General features: G+C 43.9%; 1 protein-coding gene across 1 annotated transcript in view; it reads left to right on the forward strand.

Annotated features, from left to right (window-relative positions):
• Positions 1 to 20,526: 20,526 nt before the first annotated feature.
• The window catches only part of IPO5 (importin 5), a 42,739-nt gene continuing 39,652 nt past the window's right edge, over positions 20,527 to 23,613 (forward strand). The window contains exon 1 of the mRNA XM_082279384.1: positions 20,527 to 20,660. Coding sequence (XP_082135510.1) covers positions 20,577 to 20,660 — 84 coding nt within the window. The 5' untranslated portion in view covers positions 20,527 to 20,576. The remainder of the gene's footprint in view (positions 20,661 to 23,613) is intronic.

Raw genomic sequence — 23,613 nt, forward strand, 5'->3', positions numbered from 1 at the left:
AATTTAGCCTCCTTGGGACACTAGTGGGTACTTCTGCAGTCAAAAATAGTAGGGATGACGCACACCCTGCTGCTCGTCCCCTCCCTGACTGCACACCCATGACAGTCGACCTGAGAGAAGGGAATATAAAGCTGCTCTCCCAGCTCCAAGTAAAAAGTGGAGTCTCTTTGTGAGACAAAAATTTTTGTTTGTGATAAGAGAAAATCCTCTTTATGAGAAGGGAATGCTTCTGTGACCTTTTCCTCATGTTTTTGCTTCCATGTGGCTGTACAGGTGCACAAAATTTGGTACCACAGAATTGCCTGTAGCACAAATCAGTTTCTTTTGTGACCAGAAATCACTAGCAGGATGTCATGGAAACAGTTTGAGCTCTTAAAATGAGGATTTTATTTACATTATAAAGTTGTTTACATTGAGTCCAGGGTAGAGTGAAGTGAAGCTGCTAAAATACCTTCTCAGAGCTCTGAGGACATCCAGTTCCCTACATAATGTCCTAATTAATAATTTGAGAAAAAAAATGCATCTAATTTAAATGAAATCAGAAGAAAAGTTTCAAAGCATGCCCTCAAGACATACATTGGGTACACTTGAGAGCCTGTGCCTCAGCAGTCAGTCCACACGACCTTGGACCCTTGACCCACAGGCACACTGGGACCTGGGACCTTCCACACCATTTCTCCCCATCTCCTCAAGTGATGCAGGATTCCCTGCTCTCTTTTCTTCCCCTCTCCCCTCACATTATTTTTACAAGGAAGGATCCAGCATCCCTTCCCCTGCTTGACATTTTAGCCTAATTTTTGTACTTTCTGCTTGCAGCAGTGAGCTAATGGGGAAAGGGACACTTCCATAATTAGCAATTTTTAAGAGTGGGAGTGGATGCTTCTGGGACATTGTGACTTCTGAGCAGCGGAGTTCAAAATTATAATCAGGGTGACTGACAGAGACATGGTGCGCTTGGGGACTGTGGAGGACAGTTAGTAGGACAGAGAATGCAGCGTATGCTGGCACCATCCCAGAGGAAGCTTCTAAACCAAGGATGTGTTTCATTAGAGTGGTATCAAAAAGACAGGGCTTGTCAGCGTGGAACAGGAATACACACAATCATGAAGAAAAGGTAATTTTTTCCAGAAATGCTTTAAATGCTCATGCTAGTTTATAATTTTTTTTCTTTTCCTAGTCCAGACCTGTTTCAACACACATAAGGCTAATTCTCCCCTGACCTATATTTATACACCTTTACCCATATATCAGCTCCCTGGTCTAACCTGGAAATCAGTCTTGGTTTGAGCATGCTGTTGGTCTAGATGGTCCTTCAGAGACTCTTTTCCAGCTGAAATTATTTTGTGATTTGATATTTTAAACAGCTGGAAAGCACTGTTGTAGCCAACCAGATTGCTTTTAACATTCATTTTTCACTTGCAGTGACTCCATACAAATGACAAATGTAATGCCAAGCAGTCAGAAAGCACGCTTCAGGTGTTCCACCACAGGCTTTGACAGCCCAGATCACTCCCTAGCAGTTATCCCGGCTGGGTCTGTCTAATAGGGGCAAAGGGCAGGATCAGGGGCTGTCATCTCCAAAGGGATGATGGCTGCCTCTCATTTGACCTATCTTCCTTTTATAACAGCTGAGAGTAACCTGAACTGCGTTTCAGCTCAGATACTTACTCTTAGCTGCATCAAACGAACAGCAGGCAAAGAAAAAAAAGAATCTTACAAAACAGCTAGAACACTCTATTTACCAGTATGATTTTTATGCAGTGAGACATAATTAACTTTTAATACTATTTACAATTTTTGAAATTTACCCAGTTTGGTCAGTAATTCCATTTTTGCACTCAGAGGAAATGCCTCTGGTGATTCAACTACTCTTAAAGGAAGAATGCAAAGTATTTTCAATATCCGAATGCCAGCCAACAAAGCACTGATACACATTAGTTTGGAAATTATGGGGTGAGGTGCACAATAATTCTCATGAAGAATAAGCAGGAATTCCAATTAAAAGGAAAATTGCAAAATATATCCAATCAAATTATGCAAATGACAGGGAAATAGAACCATATATTTTATCTGAGATAGTGACTGCTACAGATAGTGTGACAGAACAATTCTTCACATTTTGAAATAGCTCTGGAGAGAAAATCTTCACAGCTTTATTTTAAAAGTATTCAGACCAGAGGTGGTCCTGATGATTAGCTGCTTTGAGAATTTCAGTTATGACAATAAGCAGAGATACACTATAAGGAGCACCTTAAATTATAATTTTACACATTAAATAAGTGTACGCAAGAACTAAATTGGAATAAGCAGAGCACATGGATTCACATGCACTTTGTGGACAAGTACATTTCATTTTTGTGTTACTGAAGAGGATTTTACAACACAGCAAAAGAAAATGTTCTTTGCAATGAAGTAGAATAATGTAAAACTGAGGGGAAATGATTGATCTTGAAGGCTGTTAGAAGGACCTGCTAATTTCAACACAAGTTTGCATTGCCTTTTAAGCACTGATGAGGGTAATTCAACAGTATTCAATTTCAGAGTGGAAAAAAAAAGTGCAACTAATCCTACAATGAATTCATGTCTCCTGTGACCTCAATGGGACTCCTGGCCTATGGGTTTAAAAACAGCAAGGAGCACAACACACTAACTGAGTAACAGTTTAACTTCAGGAAAAACACTAAACATTGTAGTTAGTTGACCTTGTCTGGACACCAGGTGCCTATGTACCACTCTATCACTCTCCTCATCACCCAGACAGAGGAGAGAACAAAAGGCTCACGGGTCAAGATAAGGACAGGGAGAGATCACTCTCCAATTACTGTCATGGGCAAAACAGACTTGGGAAAATTTATTTCATTTATTACCAGTCAAATCAGAGTGGGGTAATGAGAAATAAAACCAAATCTCAAAGTCTCTTTGCTCCATCTCACCCTTCTTTATGGGCTCAACTTCACTCCCAATTTCCTCTACCTTCACCATCCAGGAGCTCAGGGGGACAGGGAGTGGGGACTGTGGTTAGTTCATCACATATTGCCTCTGCTGTTCCTTCCTCCTCAGAGGGAGGACTCCTCATGCTCCTCCCCTGCTCCAACATGGGGCCCCTCCTACAGGAGATGGTCCTTCATGGACTTTTCCAGCTGAGTCCTTCCCATGGGCAGCAGTTCTGTACCAATTTCTCCAGCATCGGTCCCTTCCATGGGGTGTAGTCCTTCAGGAACAGGTTGCTCCAGCTTGGGTGTCCCACAGGGTCACAAGTCCTGGCAGAAAACCTGCTCCTGAGTGGGCTCATCTTTCCATGGGGCCACAAGTCCTTCCAGGAGCCTGCTCCAGTGTGAGCTTCCCACATGGTGGTCACTGCCTCCTTTGGGTACCCACTTGCTCCAGCATGGGATCTTCCACAAGCCATAGGTAGATGTCTGTGGACCTTCATGGCTGCAGGAGCACAGCTGCCTCACCATGGTCTTCACAACAAGCTGCAGGGGAATCTCTGCTCTGGTTCCTGGAGCACCTCCTGGCCCTGTTCACTCTTCCGTGGGATCTGCGTGCACAGAATAAATTGCAAAGGTAAAGACAACTCCCCCTGAACAAGCCTTACGTGCTGTCAGAGAGATCTTTGTTTTGGTGAGCTGTTGTTGATACAAGGAGCAGGTTGGTATCTCATGAAACATCCTCTTGTTCACTTCACATTTCTCACAGAATTTAAGTGCCTTTGGAGATGGCAGTGTTTTGTCCACTATACAAAAAGCCTCTTTTCCCCCTTTTCATTGCTTAGATGAAGGAAAGTATCTCTGTGACTCAAAGCCTATAATTTCATGCAGATATATAGAACGGGTAAGGACAGAGTTGATTTATTAATGGTCTTTCATCCTCTTGTCCTCGGTGCAGACATGCAGTAAGCACCAAATTAATTTGCTTCCATGACATGCTTCTTCCAGGAGACTGACTTCATTGGAAGAAGGGGGAGGACACTTGCAAAAAGTTCTTAGCATGCAACCACAATCACTGCATCTCAGTCCATTGAGAATACAGAAGAGCCTGGTTAGCAGGACATCTTTCTCCCTTTCTAGGAAGTTACACCAAAAGCTATTGTCATGCAGAGACAGTTCTTTAGCATTTAATCTGGTTATTTCAATAGAGCTAACTTTACCAGACCACTTCACACACTGCATGTGTGTGCTTCTCTGCAACATTTCCTACAGAGACAAGCACCTGCAATGGGCTCTCTGTGCTCTGTGTGGAGTCTATGCATTGATTCCTGCAGCACTCCACTTGCAGGATCCATTGATTCCTGCAATCCCTCTGTGGGATTTCTGAAATTTCTAGCACAGACACAAAGGTATGTGACTTCAGTCAGTAACTTCTCCAAATGCCCAAACAAAGGTTCTGTGAAATCCCTTACACCCAGTCCACTAACTCTTCAAGACCATTGGTAGCACCAGCAAGCAGGGAGGAAAGCAGGAGGGAAGCAGCCCTCCTTCTCCCAGTTCCCATGCAATGTGGCAGAGGATCCAGACCCATCCTACCTAAATGGCATAACTACACTGGAAATCCCATCATCCTGGGCTTTGACAACAGAAAGAAGAGAGGAACATCCTGGAATAATCCCACAGCCAAGTGAACTGAACTGCTCTTCTTTAAATAGATAGGAAGCCTGCAGTAACTAAACACCAAAGAGACGCCTTATGGGGAGATCTGCCATGGTAAGTACAGAAAGGGATTAAAGAGGAAGGAAAACAGCACAGGCACTGTGGGACACAGATATGTGAGGGTTCTCGAATACATTAAGGTAGGGCAGCAAAGCTGGTGAAAGGGCTGGAAGCCATGTCCTGTGAGGACCAGCAGAGGACTTTGGGATTGTCTAGTTTGGAGAAAAGGAGGCTGAGGAGTGCTCTTTGCACCTTCCTTTGGAGGGGAAGTGGAGAGAGAGATGCTAATCTCTTCTCCCTGGGATCCAGAAATAGGATGTGTGGGAATGATTCGAAACTGTGTCAGAAAAGGTCTGGACTGGATACTAGGAAGCACTTCTCTACAGAGAGAGTGGTCAAACCCTGGAAGAGGCTTCCTAGGGAGGTGGTTGATGCCCCAAGCCTGTCAGTGTTTACGAGGCATTTGGACATATCCTTAATAACATGATTTAACTTCTGGTCAGCCCTGAAGTGTCAGGTAGTTGGAGTAGATGATCAACACAAGTCCCTTTCAACTAAAAACAGTTCTTTCTTTTCCTACCATTACAGCTGCTTGATTTTTCAGATAGCATTTTGATAGTTAAGACAGCTGATTTTCTTTTTGTAAAGAATCAGCTATCTCCAGTTCATTGATATTGAATTTGTATTAGTGTAAATGTATGGGTTTAATTACTCTGTTTATCTAACCACTGCTTGTTGTCCACTTTACTGGGAAGAAATAAGAAGGGGTAGTCATACTCTAAAGTTTTTTCAAGTAAAATGGAGCAGCAAGTAACCCACACAAGCCAGCAAAACCATGCCAAATAAAACTATCACAGAATAACAGAATATCAAGTTTGGTAGAGACCTTCAAGATCATCTAGTCCAACCATCAACCTAGCACCACCATTAAGGAATGCTGCTGAATAGAGAGACTTACATATTGTATTTGGTAAATAAAACTGATACTTCATTTGGCAAATAAATCAACCATCAGACAATGCAAATAAAGTGACTCTGGCAGGTGATGTTCATATCCTCCCCCAGGAGTTTTAAACACGTGCCACACCATCAGTTACCCAACACTGCCACCCTCCAAGAGACCCCCCCCACATATTTCATGCTGTTTAATCTCAAGCAGCACATACAATGGTAATTGCTCAGTGCAGTTTTCACATGTGGCATGGATATGTCCACAGACTACAATATTTTACTCTAGTGATTTCCACTTGTGCAAATTCATTGTTTGGGGCTCATTCTGTAGGAGAAAAAAAACCAAAACATAAAAACCAAACAAACTTCTGGCATCAGAGATGTTTCCTTGGAAATTCTGGCTAAGCTCAAAAGCAGTCCTTCCTGTAAAGAATCTTTTTCATCAGGGAATCATTAAGAGAGAAAATTATTTACCCACATTTGTTCATAATTTAGAAGCCAAATTAAGCAACCCCATAATCTGTCTCACTTTTTTAAGACCCTTTTATTGATTCATCCCCAAACTTACCTGTGCTGTTCCTCTCTTCTGGGAGGCTGGGTTAAGTGAGAAAGTGGACCTTGCCTAAGCAGCCTGAGTATCTACTCAGCCCAGCACTCCTGGGCAATCTTTCTCTGCTCCATCAACAGTGTCTCTGCTGTGCTGCCTGACTGACACTTTCCATGACGTGTGAGTGGTCCGATTCAGATGTGGCTCCACTTGTCTGGTACAAGGCTGCCTCACTGAAGGCTCCTTTTTACAGAGTCTTGATGTTGCATTTTTCTCCTCCTAGCAGGACAGTTATTCCTTCCCATCATGAAGCCCCCCTAACCCTAACATGTGCTTGCAGTTCTACTTGTGCAATGTACAGCATTCCCCACAGATAACATAACATGGACCCTCTGTAGGCAAAGACACCTTCAGGATGGCGCAGGATTTCTCCATGTGAGTTCCCAACCCTGAAGGAGGCCAGCTGGCATCAGAGCTGCCATGCACTACAAAAAAGTGAGTAGACTGCTGACAATCACAGGCATGTGAGGAAACTGGTGACATTGCTGGAGGGAAGAGCAAGACAGCTGTATGGACTCTGAGTGGCTTTGGCATGGAAATCAATCTTATACAGCATAAGATCTCTAAAAACAGAGATGTACCAAGCCATAGCATGAAGCTGCTCCTGCTGTAAATGCTGCATGTGTGAGAGAGACAATGCTGACAGCCTTCAGAGCCTGATAATCTGAATCCAGATGGTAGTCCCAGAGGCTGTGCACATTTCTTAGAATCAGCTAACCCTCAAGATAATCACAGCCAAGCATTTCCTTGCCTATAACATCAAGATGTGCTCTTAGTCAAAGCAACCACACCTTGCCTGCAAAATGTCTGCAAAGCTACTTCCTGCTATCACACAAATTAGACTGTGTTTTACCTGAGAAATTGAATTATTACCTGCCTTGAGACTCTTTTAGTCCTTGATGCAGCAGGAAAATAAGTATCTCTTCACTGCACCCTTATACTTTTCTAGATCTAACCAGATCTTGAAACATACAATTCACAAGCAGATGCTTTCATCAGACAACTCACTTGCACTGCAGCAGGTAAGTCACTTCTGAGACATGTGGGAACACCACTAAGTATAACTAAGGCAGAACTAGTGGTTGCCTGGACAATGCTACATACCATGTAGGATACTGCTGCATCAGTGTGCTGATTTCTTACCTAACATTGAGGACAAGCAGAGGTCTATTTCACTTCACAATGTGTTTTGGAAAAGAGTGTTTCCTTCTGAGAGAGAACTTTGGGTTACTCTCCAGTTGCTATATTCTGTAATTAACACACAGCCAACTCATCATGTTAACAGTTTTCCCATTAGGATCAAAATTTGCCATACTGGGTCCAGCTTAAAATCCTTTTAACCTAGCACCCTCTGTGCAATGGAAAGCACACCCAGACATTTCATGGGAAATCAGAAGGTTGGAAGGAACTCTCAAGCCTCTATTTTTAATGGTCCTAATGCCTCCAGTTTAATATCTCAGATGTTTTGTCAACTTCATTCATAGATATTCCAGATGGGAATGTGGCAGATGCTTAATATTAAACAAGGATGTGCCCAGGGATAGGACATGTGTCATACTGCATCAGGAGAAAGCATGCGAGCAAGAAGGCAGAAGTGAGGACCTGCGTATTCCCAGACAGAGCCCTAATGCAAGCTTGCACCTGCCACTTCCATCATTGAATTTTCCCAGGGGTACTTCATTACTATTTTTTTATTCTGGATCTTTGTTCGTATTTTCCAAAACAGAACTATATCTTCCCAAGGAAACACATTTATTTATGACTGTGGTGCCAAATGAGACTAAATATAGCAAGAGTCGTGAAGATGGTTCTCTTCCTGTCCCTATTTCCAAACAACCTACTTTCCAGGCTAGGCATGGCCTGCCTAGGAAGACTTCTACAATTATAACATATCCAGGACCTGGAACCTGGGCTACAGCAGACAAAAACAGTGGCTGAAATATGCCCAGCATCCAAATAACAAGCACAAAAACCACAGACATAAAACATCACACATCCACTTTTTTCACAGATTTTCTCTTTATATTGTACTATATGCCTAAGGGGAAAAATCTGGGACAGAGTTTTTTGCTGGTCCAGTGTGCCATTGATTTCCTTTGAGAATTTTTAAGAACAACAGAATGTGTCTGTCCCTGTATTTTTGAAGTATTTACATCAGCAAGTTAAAAAAAAAAAAAAAAAAAAAAAGAAGAAGAAAATCAAAAGGTGATCTGAGGAAAATAGAAAACAAGGAAAAACCCTGAAGGAGATTTTTCTACAAATTTATCCTGCTTTCCTGCAGATCCTTTTTTATTCAATTTTTTTATATTAATCTTAAAAAAACCCAACACATGTTCATCAGGGGTTTTTTCCAACCATTTTATTAGACCATTGCCATGGTTGGACTTTGGAACAATAGAAATGCTGTGAAGGAACAAAAAAATCAATTGAACCTCATTTACGAAAACTATTAGAATTTAAATACCCTGTCCCACAAAAAGCTTTCATTAGATAAATGCGATCTTCCCTGAAAGATCTTAATTTATCTATAATGAGATTCTGTCAATATCAAGCAAATATTGCTCTGTTAAGGCTAACCAGAGGTGTGGTGATCTCTAAACCTTCTGTTTAGATGGCTGTTACTGTTTGGCAGTATTTATTACCTGCAATAGAGCCCACTTGAAAGAGATAAACCATCCATCAATAGGACATGCCCCTTCAGCAGTTGTTTTATCAACTGCTTCAAGTACCATTCTTTTTCATTAAACATCATGTTTCATTTCATCAAACATCTGTCTGTCTTTCATCTTTTTACAAAAAACTGCCACAGCAAACTACCATTGACACGTCGCCCCTTGCAATGATGATAATATGTGGGTTTTTTCAGTTTGCCTTATACTTTTTGATCTCCCCCAGAGAAAGAAGGCAAGCAAAGGATAATATGTTTTACTGAATCATACAAAAAACCCCCAGTCCAGCATGCATTTTCAGGCATCCAGCTCTTCAACACACCAGTTTAAAAAGAGTAAAGTCCTTTTACTATTTACACTTGTTTACATATTATATTAAAATATGTAGATGTTAGAACCATAAAACAAGAGAATACTACTAAAAGCATACTCCTGTTGCTGTAGAAATTGAGCTTGATTTTTTTTCTGCTACACCAGTGAGAAGCAACTGAATGCAAATCAACATCTTGGCACCTTGACATTTTAGGACAATTAAGGTGTAAGGCACAACAAAGAGATATTTGAAATACATTTGTTAAAAAAAAATACATTAGAAAAAGTTTTCAGGTAGAGCTGGAGGGAGATAAGTTGTTACAAAGGACAGAAACAACCATTAGAATCACAGAATCAATAGAGGTTTGAAAGGACCTCCAAAGATCAAGACCAACTTTTGACTGAATACCACCTTGTCAACTAAACCGCAGCACTAAGTGCCATGTCCAGCTGTTTCTTGAACACTTTCAGGGATGGTCACTGCACCATCTGCCTAGGCAGGCCATTCCAATGCTTGACCACCCTTGCAGTGAAGAAAACCTATCTGATGTCCAGCCTGAACCTCTCCTGGCACAGGCTGAGGCCATTTCGTCTTGTCCTGTCCCCTGCTGCCTGGGAGAAGAGGCCGACCCCCACCTGGCTACAGTCTCCTTTCAGGTGGTTATAGAGTGATCAGGTGTCCCCTGAGCCTCCTTTTCTCCAGGCTAAACAGCCCCAGCCCCCTCAGCTGCTCCTCATAAGACTTCCTCTCAGGACCCTTCCACAGCTCCATTACCCTTCTCTGGACAAGCTCCAGCACCTCAGTGTCCTTCTTGTAGTGAGAGGCCCAGAACCAGACACAGAACTCAAGGTGCAGCCTCACCAGTGGTGAGTACATGGGCACAATCATTGCCCTGGTCCTGCAGGCCACACTAGTTTTGATACAAGCCAGGCTGACGCTGGCCTTCTTTGAGCACAGGCTGGCTCATGTTCAGTGGCTGTTGATCAGCAGCCCGGGTCCTTTTCCACCTGGCAGTTTTCCAGTCACTCTGTGCCACCCTGTAGCACTGTATGGGGTTGTTATGACCCAAGTACAGGACCCAGCACTTCACCTTACTGAATCTCATGCCACTGACCTCAGCCCATCAATCTAGTCTGTCCAGATCCCTCTGCAGTCTTCCCACCCTCCTGCAGATAGGCATTCCTGCCTGACTTGGTGTCATCTGCAAACTTACTGAGGATACAGACACTCCACCCCCTTATCTAATCATCAATAAAGATATTAAGTATCTTTACTGGCCCCAATACTGAGCCCTGGAGAACTCCACTGGTGACCACCTGCCAGCTGGATCTAACTCCTTTAACCACCACTCTCTGGGCCTGGCCATACTGACAGTTCTTAACCCAGCAAAGATTGCACGTGTCCACGCTGTGGGCTGACAGCTTTTCCAGGAGAATGCGGTGGGAGACAGTGCCAAAGGCTTTACTAGAGTCTAGGTAGACGATATCCATGGCCTTTCCTTCATCCACTAGGTGGATCACTGGGCCATAAAAGGAGATCAGGTTGGTCAAGCAGGACCTGCCTTTTATGAATCTGTTCTGGCTGGGCCTGTTCCCCTGGTTGTCCTGTACGTGCCATGTGATCACACTCCAGATGATCTGCTCCATAACCTTCCCAGGCACTGAGGTCAGCCTGTCTGACCTATCCTATCCCCAGATCCTCCTTCCGACCCGTTTTTATCCAGGCATCACATTGGCCAACCTCCAGTCATTTGGGACTGCCTCAGTTAAGCAGGACTGATGATAAATGATTGACAGTGGCTTGGTGAGCTCTTCCACCAGCTCCCTCAGTACCCTCAGATGGATCCCATTAGCCCCATGGAGCTGGGAGTGTCTCTGGCACAGCAGGTCACCAACTGCTTTCTCCTGGATCGCAGGGGCTCTGTTCTGCTCCCTGCCCCTGACTGCCAGCTCAAGGGCTGGCTGTCCTGAGGAGAACCAGTCCTTCTGTTAAAGACTGAGGCAAAGAAGCTTTTAAGTACCTCAGTCTTTTCCTCAGCCTTGGTTACAATGTTCCCCTTAGCATCCAATAAAGGATGGAGATTTTCCTTGGCCCAATTAGAATACATTTCTTTCCAAATACCATACATGATCTAACAATATATTGTTCAAATTTTGATATGCAATCACAGAATCATAGAATGTTAAGGGGTTGAAATGGACTTTAAAGATCATCTAGTCCCAGCCTCCCCTGCCATGGGCAGGGACACGTCCCACTAGACCAGGGTATTCAAGGCCTTATCCAGCCTGGCTTTGAATATAGTGAGGGTTGGGGCATTCAAAACCTTCCTGCAGTGTCTCACCATCCTCACAGTAAAAAAATTCTTTCTAGTAGCTAAACTGAATTTCCCCTCTTTCAATTTGCACCCATTACCCCTTGTCCTATCACTACAGTTCCTGACATAGAGTCCCTCTTGGGCTTCCCTTCAGGCCCCTGGAAGGCTGCTATGAGGTCTCCACACAACCTTCTCTTCTCCAGGCTGAACAGCTCCAACTTCCTCAGCCTGTCGTCAGTAGAGGAGATGCTCCAGTCCTCTTATCCAATTTGTGGCCCTTCTCTGGACTTGCTCCACCAGTTCCATGTCCTTCCTATGTTGGTGGTACTGGAGCTGGATGCAGTGCTCCAGGTGGAGTGTCAAAGAGCAGAGCAGAGGGAGAGAATCACCCCTTAGACCCACTGGCCACTCTGCTATGGATGCAGCCCAGGATTAACTTGGCTTTCTGGGCTGTGAGCTCACACTGCCAGTTTATGGTGAGTTTTTCTTCAACCACCAACCCAAAGTCTTTCTCCACAGGACTCTCAATCTCCTCTCAATCACCTCTCCACCTTATCTGTGGCATAGAAAAGAATCACAGGCTCCAAACAAATAAATTCAGAGAGAGCACAAAGAACAGATACCTGAATTGCAGATAGCTTATGTAAGATATATTTGATGAAAGACAGTTAGAGAAATGAATGTTAGAAAGCTGGAAGAGACAAGAAGGAAAACAGAGGACTTTGTAGACTTCTAAGGTAAGTTTGGTATTCAGGGCAATTAAAACTAGATTAAACTGAAACTCTTTGGAGCTCAGTATATCTTGCAGACTGTTCTCAGTCTCCATCCCTATTTTAAAAAAATCAGATCTTCTTTTAATTAAACAATTTGACCTTCATTCTTCTTAGGGAACAACTTTCAGTTTCTACAGGATAATTGAAAACAAGTGAGTGGAAGCAATGCCACTTTATACTCTATGTCTAACAGACCCCAGGAGCTACAGTCAAGAATGCAATTTAATAGCTGGAAGATGTCACAATTATTTGAGATGACATAACTACGTAACTTATAAATAAGAGGGTAATTAAAGCATGATATAAACTCAGCTGGTACCCCAAATACTGTTTAAATTTTATTGAACTTTACAATCTGGACTAAAACTTGTCATGTTTGTATCAAACACTTTTAGCTTGATTTCATGCAGAGCCGTTACCATTTCCAAGAATGAAACTAAAGGACAGTATTTTCATTTTCCCACCTCACCAAATTTTTACAAGCTTTTCTTTGAAACATGCCTGGTTGAAAGGCTTGAAATTTGAACTAAAGAATTTTTTAATGGCATAAAATGTTCCTGGAAAAAGTAACTTTAAGTTAGCACACTCTCAAAATATTGCTCAATCTTCAAAAAAAAATTACAGTTCATACATGCTGAATAGAGAATTGTTATAACATTTTCAAGAAAATTTCAGCAGAATGTTGATTAGCGTGAGAATCCTGCAGGCCATGATTGAGCTGTATTTTTATTCTGCAGGACCACATCTGAGCAGGCTTGGCCCAGCTAACAGCTGGAACCAATCTGTAGCACCTGAGAAGTAGAGAAAGACAGGTTCAAATACTCACTCACTGGAAAGCCAGGCCAAAGGGAAGACCATACATTTACAATATTCTGTCTTAATCCTATATGATAGATTTTTTTATTACCTTTTTTTTAAATTATAGTGTTGGAAAATACTTACATTTACAAAGATAAGCATTTAGAATTTGGAAATACCTAAGTTTCCTGTGCAAAGACTTTTTTTTTGAAATCTTTTTCCATTACTGCAATTACTTACATATGTGACCTCACATCCTCATATGATCAGGGAAATTCAAGAAAAATTTTCCAAAATTATAGCCAAAGGATTTTTTCCCCCTTAATTTAGCCCATTTGTAAAGATATGTAATACTTCATATAACTCTCAACAGTGTAATTTGTGTTTGTAGAATCTATCATGGTAATTGCTGATTATCGCTTCTGGCTTTTCCTTTTAAATGCATCCTCCCAGACTCCTAATTCTAGGTTAGAGCCTTTCCTGTGATAAGCACATTCAGTTTTCATCAAAGAGAATGGAAATGCCACATGCACAGCTTGTAATCTGCACTTGAGCTTGCTACTTTGCTCTGATCACAAGAGGTGATGCTTGCATAGCAATGAGCATCTCCTCACTCTGGGAAGCCATGCTTCTGTTGAGCAACCCTAAAGTACATTGGTGGTTTTGCCACACTATTCATTTACCAAATCAAATCTAATTTTCTACCTGTCTTGTCTCCATATGTCCTTCCTTTTACTTACCAAAGACTATGACTGACTGAATTGAATGTCTTTTTTTTTTTTCCATATAGATTATTTAACAGCTCCTTTACAATGAGTCACTTTTTCATGTTTTTCTTAGTCTCTTATTAACCCTGGCCCTACTAAACATGCAAATAACCTTTTCTTTAATCTGAAGATCTGAAAGAGTTCTTTCAGAAGGTGTTTAAACAGGTTAACAGTAGGTAAGCTTTTATAAAGGTGTCACAAACGCAGTATATTATATGCAAAAAATGAGCACGTGATTTATGAGTTAATCCATAGAATAAATGAAATTTGACATTGAACTCATGTTTGGGCATATCAACCTTTGTAATTTGGAAATGCACTTTGTTATAACTATGTGCTTCCAGACTATGCTTCCTTCCAATGGATTTGCCAATTATAAGCCAAATAATGTGCCAAATCAATTGATGCTCTGTCTAACGCACAAACAATTGCAAATTTGATTCCTGCTGAAAAGATTATTTTTCTACCAATATAGCAAAATGAATTGTTGAATTGTGACTATTTAGCCATCTCTTTCTCCCTCATATGGAACCTGGGAGAAGAAAGGAAGTTGTGCAACATTAAGGCAGAATCAGTTCTGGAGGGAGCAGGAACCTTGAATTCTGACAAGCTGACCTAGATATAGCAGTATTGCATTTCCATAGTGGTTTCCATGATTTTACATTATTTCTGAATAATACCTGATGAAATGCCAAACCAGCTGAGAGCAAAGAGACTTTTACCATCTTAATACAGCAGGCAGCTTTCAATTTTTTCAGTAGGAACAGCAAAGTTTTTTGTGGGAGCTCAGCAGGTATTCCACAGCATGTTGCTCATTGCTTCAGAAAAAATATTACTTTACTATCATTCTGTGTGCTCATAAAACATGTTATACAATGAAAAAGTTATTGAGTAACTAACAGAAAATTCTGAAAATGGTTGTGAATCTGCCTGTTTCCTCGCAGCTTGGCAACAGGATTGGAGCACAGGGGCTTGCCAAAGAAATAAATATGTAACCAGACCTGCCAACATTCACTCATTCAAAATCACATTATTTCATACTGAATTCATTTTAATGTTGTCAAGTTTTTCCCTTTAGGGGTAAAGGACATTTACCATTAATATTATTAGACATTGACAAAAATCTCACTGCTATTTATTTCCTGTGGACACTGAATTTGTGAGTGAGGAAATGGTATTTCACCTGATAGCCCACACAGTGGCAATGTACACATTCTGGAGTAATTGTGTTCATATCCTGCTTTTAAAAGCACTACTCCCTTTCCATCTCAAGAAAAGCATCCTCCACAGACCTGCATCTGAAGCACTGACAGGATCATTCATGTATTTTCTTGTGGCCAGGCTAACACAGGAAGGGTCAGAAAGCTTCTTTAATGTGCTCAAAGCCTCTGTTCAATTGCCTTGTCAGACGCATGGTTTGACAAACTGCCTTAATAAAAGCAACAATACCACTGAAGTCATCTACAAATCTTCAATAATAATTGAATTCTATAACATTGAATTATATTCTAAGAAAAAACTCTATGAATGGTCAATTTTTGTTTGGTTTTTTTTTGTACAAGCTAATCCCCTGTGTCTTTATATTAGTCTCTCAGAGAGCAGTTACATCTCTCCCTACCACCTCTTGCTGTTATTGACTAAAACAGAATTATTTTTTCATAATTTATCCATTTTCTTCAATACAAAACACACAGTTTTTTTACTCTTCTCAGCCTCTGTGGTGTCAATACATGAAATCATGCAGTTCTACAAACACTGGGTTTGTAAGTGCCAGAAAGTTTCCTCCTAAATTAACAAAATCACAGTATTGTCTGGAACTCAAAGGCCTGCATTCATGATGCTTACAAACTACTATTTTTTTAAGTGCATGTCCATCTTCATGAAGTTCAGCAGGTTGTAGAACTTGGCATTGGTCAGGCTGCTCAGTAAGTTATCCTCCTTGTCTGCTGACACAGCAGGCACAGCCTTGGTGTAGTATTATCTGAATCCACACAAAAGCTTTGTCTCCTACTTCTTCCACTGTATCACTCTTCGGTAAAATGACCCTGGGCAGAGCCCTGTTCTAGTCACTTATCTCCACAGGTTATCCCAGCCCTGTACACTTCATTATTCTGCACTGTCTGGTGGCCTCTGGTGAGGTTAGCATGAACTTTTTCCTCAGGTATACTTGTTCAGAAAATACTCCTAGACATATATACAAGTCCCTCTGTGTTCTGCTTTCTGGGAGTAGCAAAATTCCCTCAGTTTAATGTCCTCCAAGGGATATCTGACTTCAGTCAGAAAATCTGGCAGGAGGGAAGTATGGGATGCCTCTTTGCAGCTCTACAAGATGTTCAAAGCTTCTTCACAACAAAAGCTTTTCAAGCCTGTAGTGTGTAGGACCTACCATATAACCTGCATGTGAAGCTTTCCTGCCTTGTCATTAAGCTTATTAACCATTTCAATGGCTTCAGAAAGTTCCCATCCAAGAATTCTGGATCTCATTAGTGGTTGATGGCAATTCTCCAGACTCCCAGCATGCCCACCAGTCTAGTAGACCCCTCAGCTGGTGGTTAGACGTGGTTGTATCACCTTCCAGCTCTGCCTTACCAACACAGAAAACCAGTAAGAAACCACAGGTCAGGGCTTCTTGGAGTAGAACTGAAAGAGCAGCATCTCTTTTGGCACCCTTTATAGTTACAGGCATCCCACCCCCATGCTTAAGGCATGGGAACAGAGCAGTGTGCCCTTTCTGAGTTCCGAGCACAAGAAATGGATGAACAGATTTGTGAAAACTGTAGTCCACACTGACTGCTCATTACCGACAGGATTGTAATTCTTTGCCTCATCCCACATTTTGGCCAGAGTAATTGTCAGACACTGCATGCTCTTCACCGACAGCTTGCTCTGCCAAGATAGCTTCAGACAGCCCTCACTAGAGCATAGCTTCCCACTGACATCAACTTACTCCATTCCGTTGACTTTTGCTGGAAATCTGCCCTCATGCACTTTCTAACTCTTCTCTGGCCTCTGAGGCTATAATGGTTGCACTTTTTTTTGATATGTAGGGTATATGGAATCCATATGGACCATCAATAGTCACTTCAAACTTACAGTAGATCTCCTCATAGGACAGAGCTGACACAGCTGGCCTGTTATTGTGCTTCACAAAGATGTTTGAATTTCTTTTGTGGTATCTTCAGTATCTTTCTTTACCTTCATCTCATTCTTTGCTTCCGAATGTTGAAGCACATACATGTCAAACCCTTCACCTGTAAGTCAGCATCAGAAATTATTTTATAAGAATCTGAGACATCTTTCCTCATTTTATTTGTCATTCCACATCTCCTATTACTCTGTAAGAAATGTTATAGCATTCCTCAGGTATAATAAATAGTTTTCTAGCTCTCCCTCTCTTTTTAATCCATTTGTTTCCGGAGTTGTGAAGTTTAATCAATACTACACTAAAGCTTCTGCTTTTTGAAGACTTGAATTTTCAATTTCAGAGTCTGTCCAAGTTTTAAAACATCAATAAAATTTCATTGCATAAACTACAGTTCAACCCACTTCTCAGGCCTTAACTGTTTAGAAGAGGTCAAGGTAATCCTTCTGATTTTTGCTATCATATTTTCTCCTGTCTTTTTTTGTTGTTGTTGTTTTTTCAAACAGACTGCAGCAATCGGGCAATATCCAGCAATACCAACATTGCCGCTGGCTGCTTTGTGGCTGTATCTATTTGAGCTCTCCTCAGATACTTGTTCAAACCATCTTTAGTACTGATACCTGCTTCTTTAGCATAGTTTCTGGCTGCTTCCCACATTTCAGCTTCAAACTTGTCCCAAGTGAGAACAAGCACCTGATGTGGACACTCTCTGATCACGTTGCATTACTGACAATTTTGTTTGCTTAGGAATCTTTCCAGTATCTTAACTGCTTTTTACCTAGGTGAAGTTTTTAATCTGCTTTCCCCAAACTGTCAGGATTTGAAGTGGAACAGCACTGATCTGCTGAGTTTACCAGCAAGTTCTTCTCCACCCAGTATAGATGCTCCCCTCTATGCTTTGAATACCAGGGTGAAATGTATTCAAATGTATTCCTAGAGCATTACACTACTAAGTTTATTGATCATTACACACACAGGAACACAAACACACATACATGCACACGTAGAGAGACACTCTGGCTTGGCTTGCTCTAATGAACTGCATCAGGTTGTTCCTGCCTTCCCTGTTTTCCCCTTCCAAGGGAGCTCTAATGGAATCTGATGTTCATCACTGGTACTCCAAAGATAATTTGGCAACCGTTTTTCAGGTCTTACGCAAATTTCATATGCTTCACTGTTTCTCAAAGACAACTAGACAGTTTTCATATAACAACCCACTCCCTGCATCTACAGATGTGAAAACCAGCAGGAGTAAGAAAACAATTTTCTGTATCCTGTGGTTTACATTCTCTCCCCAACCCCAATCAGATATTGTATTCTTTAGCTAACAATTCTACTACAGATTTATGGTGAAATCACCATTAACACAAGCTAGGATGAAAGCAAATACATTTATTTGTTTATGCTTGGAAAGCAGACAGCGATGTTACTGAAGTTCATACAAACCAGTTTACAGGTGATAAAAAGGCAGGAAAACAATGTCTATTTCAAGAAGATATCCAAAAGGCCCTCCAGAACCTGTGACAAGCTGTACACACCTAATCCACATAGCTGAATTCTGAGGACATTTACAGGAGTGCACTTCACACTAGAAAGCATGGTTGCTTTTATATTTCATCTTCACTTACAGCCCTTCTGAGTTTTCAGTCAGCTTAAAATCATTCTCTAACCCTGCCTGCAATTCTTTCTTGATGCAGTCGTTTCCTTCCTTCCTTCCTTCCTTCCTTCCTTCCTTCCTTCCTTCCTTCCTTCCTTCCTTCCTTCCTTCCTTCCTTCCTTCCTTCCGAATTCCAAATTCCTTCCTTCCTTCCGAATTCCTTCCGAATTCCTTCCGAATTCCTTCCTTCCTTCCGAATTCCTTCCTTCCGAATTCCTTCCGAATTCCTTCCGAATTCCTTCCGAATTCCTTCCTTCCTTCCGAATTCCTTCCGAATTCCTTCTGAATTCCTTCCTTCCTTCCGAATTCCTTCCTTCCAAATTCCTTCCTTCCAAATTCCTTCCTTCCTTCCATCTATCTTTTCTCCACCAGATCACTGGCTGACTCCTCCTGCTTTTAAAGCATCAGCATTCCCTGGGCACAGCCGAGGCACAGCAGAAGGCGGTACCTGACCCGGCCAGCCACTGCCCTGCGGCTGCACTCCGAACAGCTGGGTGGTGCACCTCAAACAGCTGGCTGGTGCACCTCGAGGCACAGAGCCCTCCACCAATGAGCTGGGCAATGCTCAAAGCCTCCCACCACACACATCATGAACCTGTGATAAGCTCCTGTGACCAAAGGGAATACTAATTAAGCTTTATTCAATCAAATACAAGCTCGATGGATTGGAGGGATGAGCAGACAAGACCTTCTGAAATTCAACAAGGGCAAATGCAAGGTCCTGCAGCTGGGGAAGAATAACCCCCTGCACCAGCACAGGCAGAGGGCTGATCCATTGGAAAACAGCTCTGCAAAGAAGGACCTGGTGGTTCTGGTGGACAGCAAGCTGTCCAGGAGCCAGCAGTGCCCTTGTGGCCAGGAAGGCCAATGGTATCCTGGGGTGCATCAGGAAGAGCATTGACAGCAGGTCGAGGCAGGTGGTCCTGCCCCTCTGCCTAATGCTGGTGAGGCCGTATCTGGAGTGCTGTGTCCAGGTGTGGGCTCCTCAATGCAACAAAGACAGGAGCTCCTGGAGCAGGTCCAGCAGAGCAGGATGAGGGAACTGGAGCAACTCTCTTACAAGGAAAGACTGAGGGAGTTGGGCTTTCTTGGTCTCAAGAAGAGATGGCTGAGAGGGGCCTCATCAAGGTCTATCATTATATGAAGGGAGGGTGCCAAGAGGATGGAGCCAGGCTCTTCTCGGTGGTGCTGAGCAATGGAAGAGGAGACAACGGGCAAATACTGATACACAGGAATTTCCACATAACATGATGGTGAACTTCTTTACCGTGCAAGTGACTGAGTGCTGGAACAGACTGCCCAGAAAGGTTGTGGATTCTCTCTCATTGGAAATATTCAAGAACTGTCTGTATGCAATCCAGTGCCATGTGATCTAGGACGACCCTGCTTGAGCAGAGAGCTTGGACCAGATATCCCCGTGGTCCCTGCCAACCTGACCCGTTCTGTGTTTCAGTGACTCCTTGTGGCGGGACAGCAGCACGACGTCACCGAGCGCCAGGAGGCGACGCCCCGTGATCTCCCGCGCTTTCCGTCCCTCCCCTCCCCCCGGCCCGGCCCGGCCCCAGCTCCGAGTCCCGGCGCGACCCCTCCCTGCCCGCACCGCCCGACTGCCGCTCCGGCCAATCCCGCCGCGGCTGCCAGAGCCGCCCGCCAATCAGAGCGCTCCACCGCCCCTGCCTCCCGCCCCCTGCGCGGCGGCGCACCAATGACACGCGAGGAGACGAACCCCATTGGGGGTCGGTTGAGCCGCCGCTCCCCGCTGCCCGCCTCGCCCCGAGCCGCCGGGACGTCAAGGGGAGGCAGGGCCAATCGGGGGCGAGGCTCCGTGCGCCGCAGCCAATGGGAGCGCGGCTGGCGTTGCGGCCCCGCCCCTTGTTCCCCCGCCGGCGGCGCGGCCGGCGCTCCCCCTTCCTCCCTCTCCTTCCCTCTCGCAGCAATGGCGGCGACGGAGCAGGAGCAGTTCTACGCCCTCCTCGGCAACCTGCTCAGCCCGGACAATGCGGTCCGCAAGCAGGCCGAGGTAACGGGGCCGCCGCGTCAGCGGCCGCCGAGACGGCCTGTCAGACCCGCCGGGCCTCGCTGGAGGGAGGGAGGGAGGAAGGAAGGGAGGGGGGCAGGGAGGCGGCGGGGCCGGCCGAGCCCCACGTGTGAGCAGCGGCACCAGCTGCCGCCGGGGCGGCCCGGGCCTTCCCCCGGTCTGCGCGGCGGGGCCGGGCGGTGGCGGCCGTTTTGCCTGGCGGGTGCAGGGCCCGCGCCGGCCCTTGGCCCGTGAGGGCGCGAAGGGTCCCGTTACTCCCCTCGGCGCCCGCCCCGGCGTGTCCGGCACCGCTCTCTCCCCTTGCCCGCCTCGAGGCCTCCCCCCCGGGGCCGTGTGGGACCGTCCCCAGGGGCTGCTTGTCCCTGTTGCCCATGGCTGGCTCCGCCTGAGCCGCCTGGCGTGACGGAGCGCGGCCCCGGCCCCTCCGCGCAGGGGGGGAGCCACAAGCCGGTGGCGGCAGTAGCGTGTAGGGGGGCCGGCTCTCAGTGGCTCGGGAGCGGAGGCGTTTCCCGAAGGAGGTCAGAGCGGGTGCCTGGCGCGATGGAAGTGCTCTTGTGTGCGCTCCCGAAGCGCCCCTTGCAGGGGCTCCGTGCCCCCGCCCCAACTTGGCCGGCAGGAGCGGGACCGAGGTCCTTCTCTGTTGCCGCCCAGTAGTTTGGTTTTTTAACTTTTCGGAACGGCCGCGTCTGTATTCAAGTGTTTCGTCAGCTAAGAAGTATTTCACCCAAAAGAAGTGTTTTCAATATGCTGAGTCTCTCTTGTTATCAGCAAAAAGTTTTCAGACGTGTTGTTTCAGCTGAAATTCTTTGTGGCGGCTAAGCCACGTTAATTCTTTCTCTCTGTCATGCTTAAGGCTCCATTGTCAAGCCTGGTGGGGAATCTCTCCCGTTGAATTAAATACCAGCGTCTAGGTTTAGCATGAATTCCCGCTGCATGGCTGCATCGGGTCTTTTATCGCTCTCATCACTCCAGCGGTCAGCAGAGTTCAGCGCATTGTTTGGTGAAGAATAAAAAGCATTATTCCTGATGCTGCAGTGAAATTCCTCAAATATGAATCGAGAGTGGGAAGGAGAGGAGACATAAATTTTTAGAAAGCTAGTGAAGTTCGGTATTGATAACTATATTTTCTAGAGAGTCAGCAGGAATTTTTCCCACATTCCTGAACAGAGAGCTGCAATGGAGGCCATTCTCTGGGAGCTGAATTTCTTGCTCTTCTCAACTGCTTACATATAACCTAAAAACATCTCTAAAAACATTTTGAACTTTATTGGAATTATATCAAAGCAAGTTCATAGCGCAGCTATGTTGTAATGCCTATGAAATAAAACATTGGATAAAAACTCTGAAACACAGATTCTTACAACTGGCGTATTTTGTCAGCAACTTTCTTGAAACTGAGTTGTTTTTAATCTTCATAGATACATATGCACTATAGTCAATCAGAAAAAGAAACTTTCATTGATACCCAATCTTTTCTGTTAGTCTGTTAGTTTCCTATAAAAATACAGGGAGTAGTATAACTTTTTACTTATTGAATAGCACTGAATTTGGTATTAGTTTCTGCATATTTCCAAGGTGTGCTGCAAATACTTCTACGGTTTAGAATCATTCAGAGTGGAAGGGTCCTCAGGAGGTCTGTGGTGCTCAAAGCAGTGTCAGCTATCAGGTCAGATCAGGTCACTTGGGCCTTTGTCCTGCTGACTCTTGAAAACCTCTAAGAATGGAGACTGCACAAGCTCTTTGAGTTACTCACTCCTGCTTGACTGTCCTCATTAGGACAGAGAGATCTGAACCTCTACCAGCCTGAACCTCATTTTTTCAATTTATGCCTGTTGCCTCATTATTTTCTACCATGTATGGCTGTGAAGAACCCCCCTTTAGTCTTCATGGTGGATTAATGAACTTTTATGTAGAAACACAAATATATCTCTACAGTGCAGCTAGACTGACTTAAGTTGTCTATTTATTGAAGTAAGATTTCTTTGGATAAAAGTATTGCATAGCCTTTAAAATATTTGCTTCCTAAAATCATACAGGACTCATACTAGGTTTTAAACATTAGCATAGTCCAGTCAGTTCTTCAAAGTGTACTTACTGTTGGAAGGTAGTATTGAAAACATAAAGGATTCAAATAACTGCAGGTAAATTGAATAGCAGGTTTTCATTTGTATCCAGTGAAAACCAGTCAGAATGAGAAATGGATAGACAGAGAACTAAGCAGACTCAGGGTATTTCAAATAGGTTTGGTCATTGAAATAAGAATGAGGAGTGTTCAGTTGAAGACTGAACTCGATGGAGATGAAGAGTCATATACTGTTTGGGAGGATTGTAGTAAAAGCTGTTAAAACAAAAGGATGAGGAAGAAAGCCTGATGATTCCAAACTCATGTTATGTATATGGATCTATATGTGTATAATCTGCTCTTGTGAGACCCCCAGCTGAGTACTGTGTCCACCTCTGTGGCCCCTAACACAAGAAGGACGTGGACCTGTTGGAGTGGGTCCAGAGGAGGGTCGCAAAGATGGTTGGAGGGACTGAACAGCTCTCCTGTGAAAGACAGGCTGAGACAGTTGAGGTTGTTCAGCCTGGAGAAGACTGGAGAGACCTTAGAGCAGCCTTCCAGTACCTAAAGGGGACCTGCATGAAGGGTGGTAGAGGGGCTTTTACAAGGGCATGTAGAGATAGGACAAGGAGCAATGGCTTTAAACTTAAGGGGGGCAGGTTTAGCTTAGATAAACACAGTTAATTCGTCACTGTGAGGATGATGAGGCACTGGAACAGGCTGCCCAGAGAAGCTCTAATGTCCCATTCTTGGAAGTATTTAAGTCTAGGTTGGCTGGGGCTTTGAGCAACCTGGTCTAGTGGAAGGTATCCCTGCCTGTGGCAGAGGGTTTAGAACTAGATGATCTTTAAGGTCCCTTCCAACCCAAATCAT

This window comes from Coloeus monedula (genome assembly GCF_965178545.1).
Source record: "Coloeus monedula genome assembly, chromosome: 3".
Taxonomy (NCBI): Eukaryota; Metazoa; Chordata; class Aves; order Passeriformes; family Corvidae; genus Coloeus; species Coloeus monedula.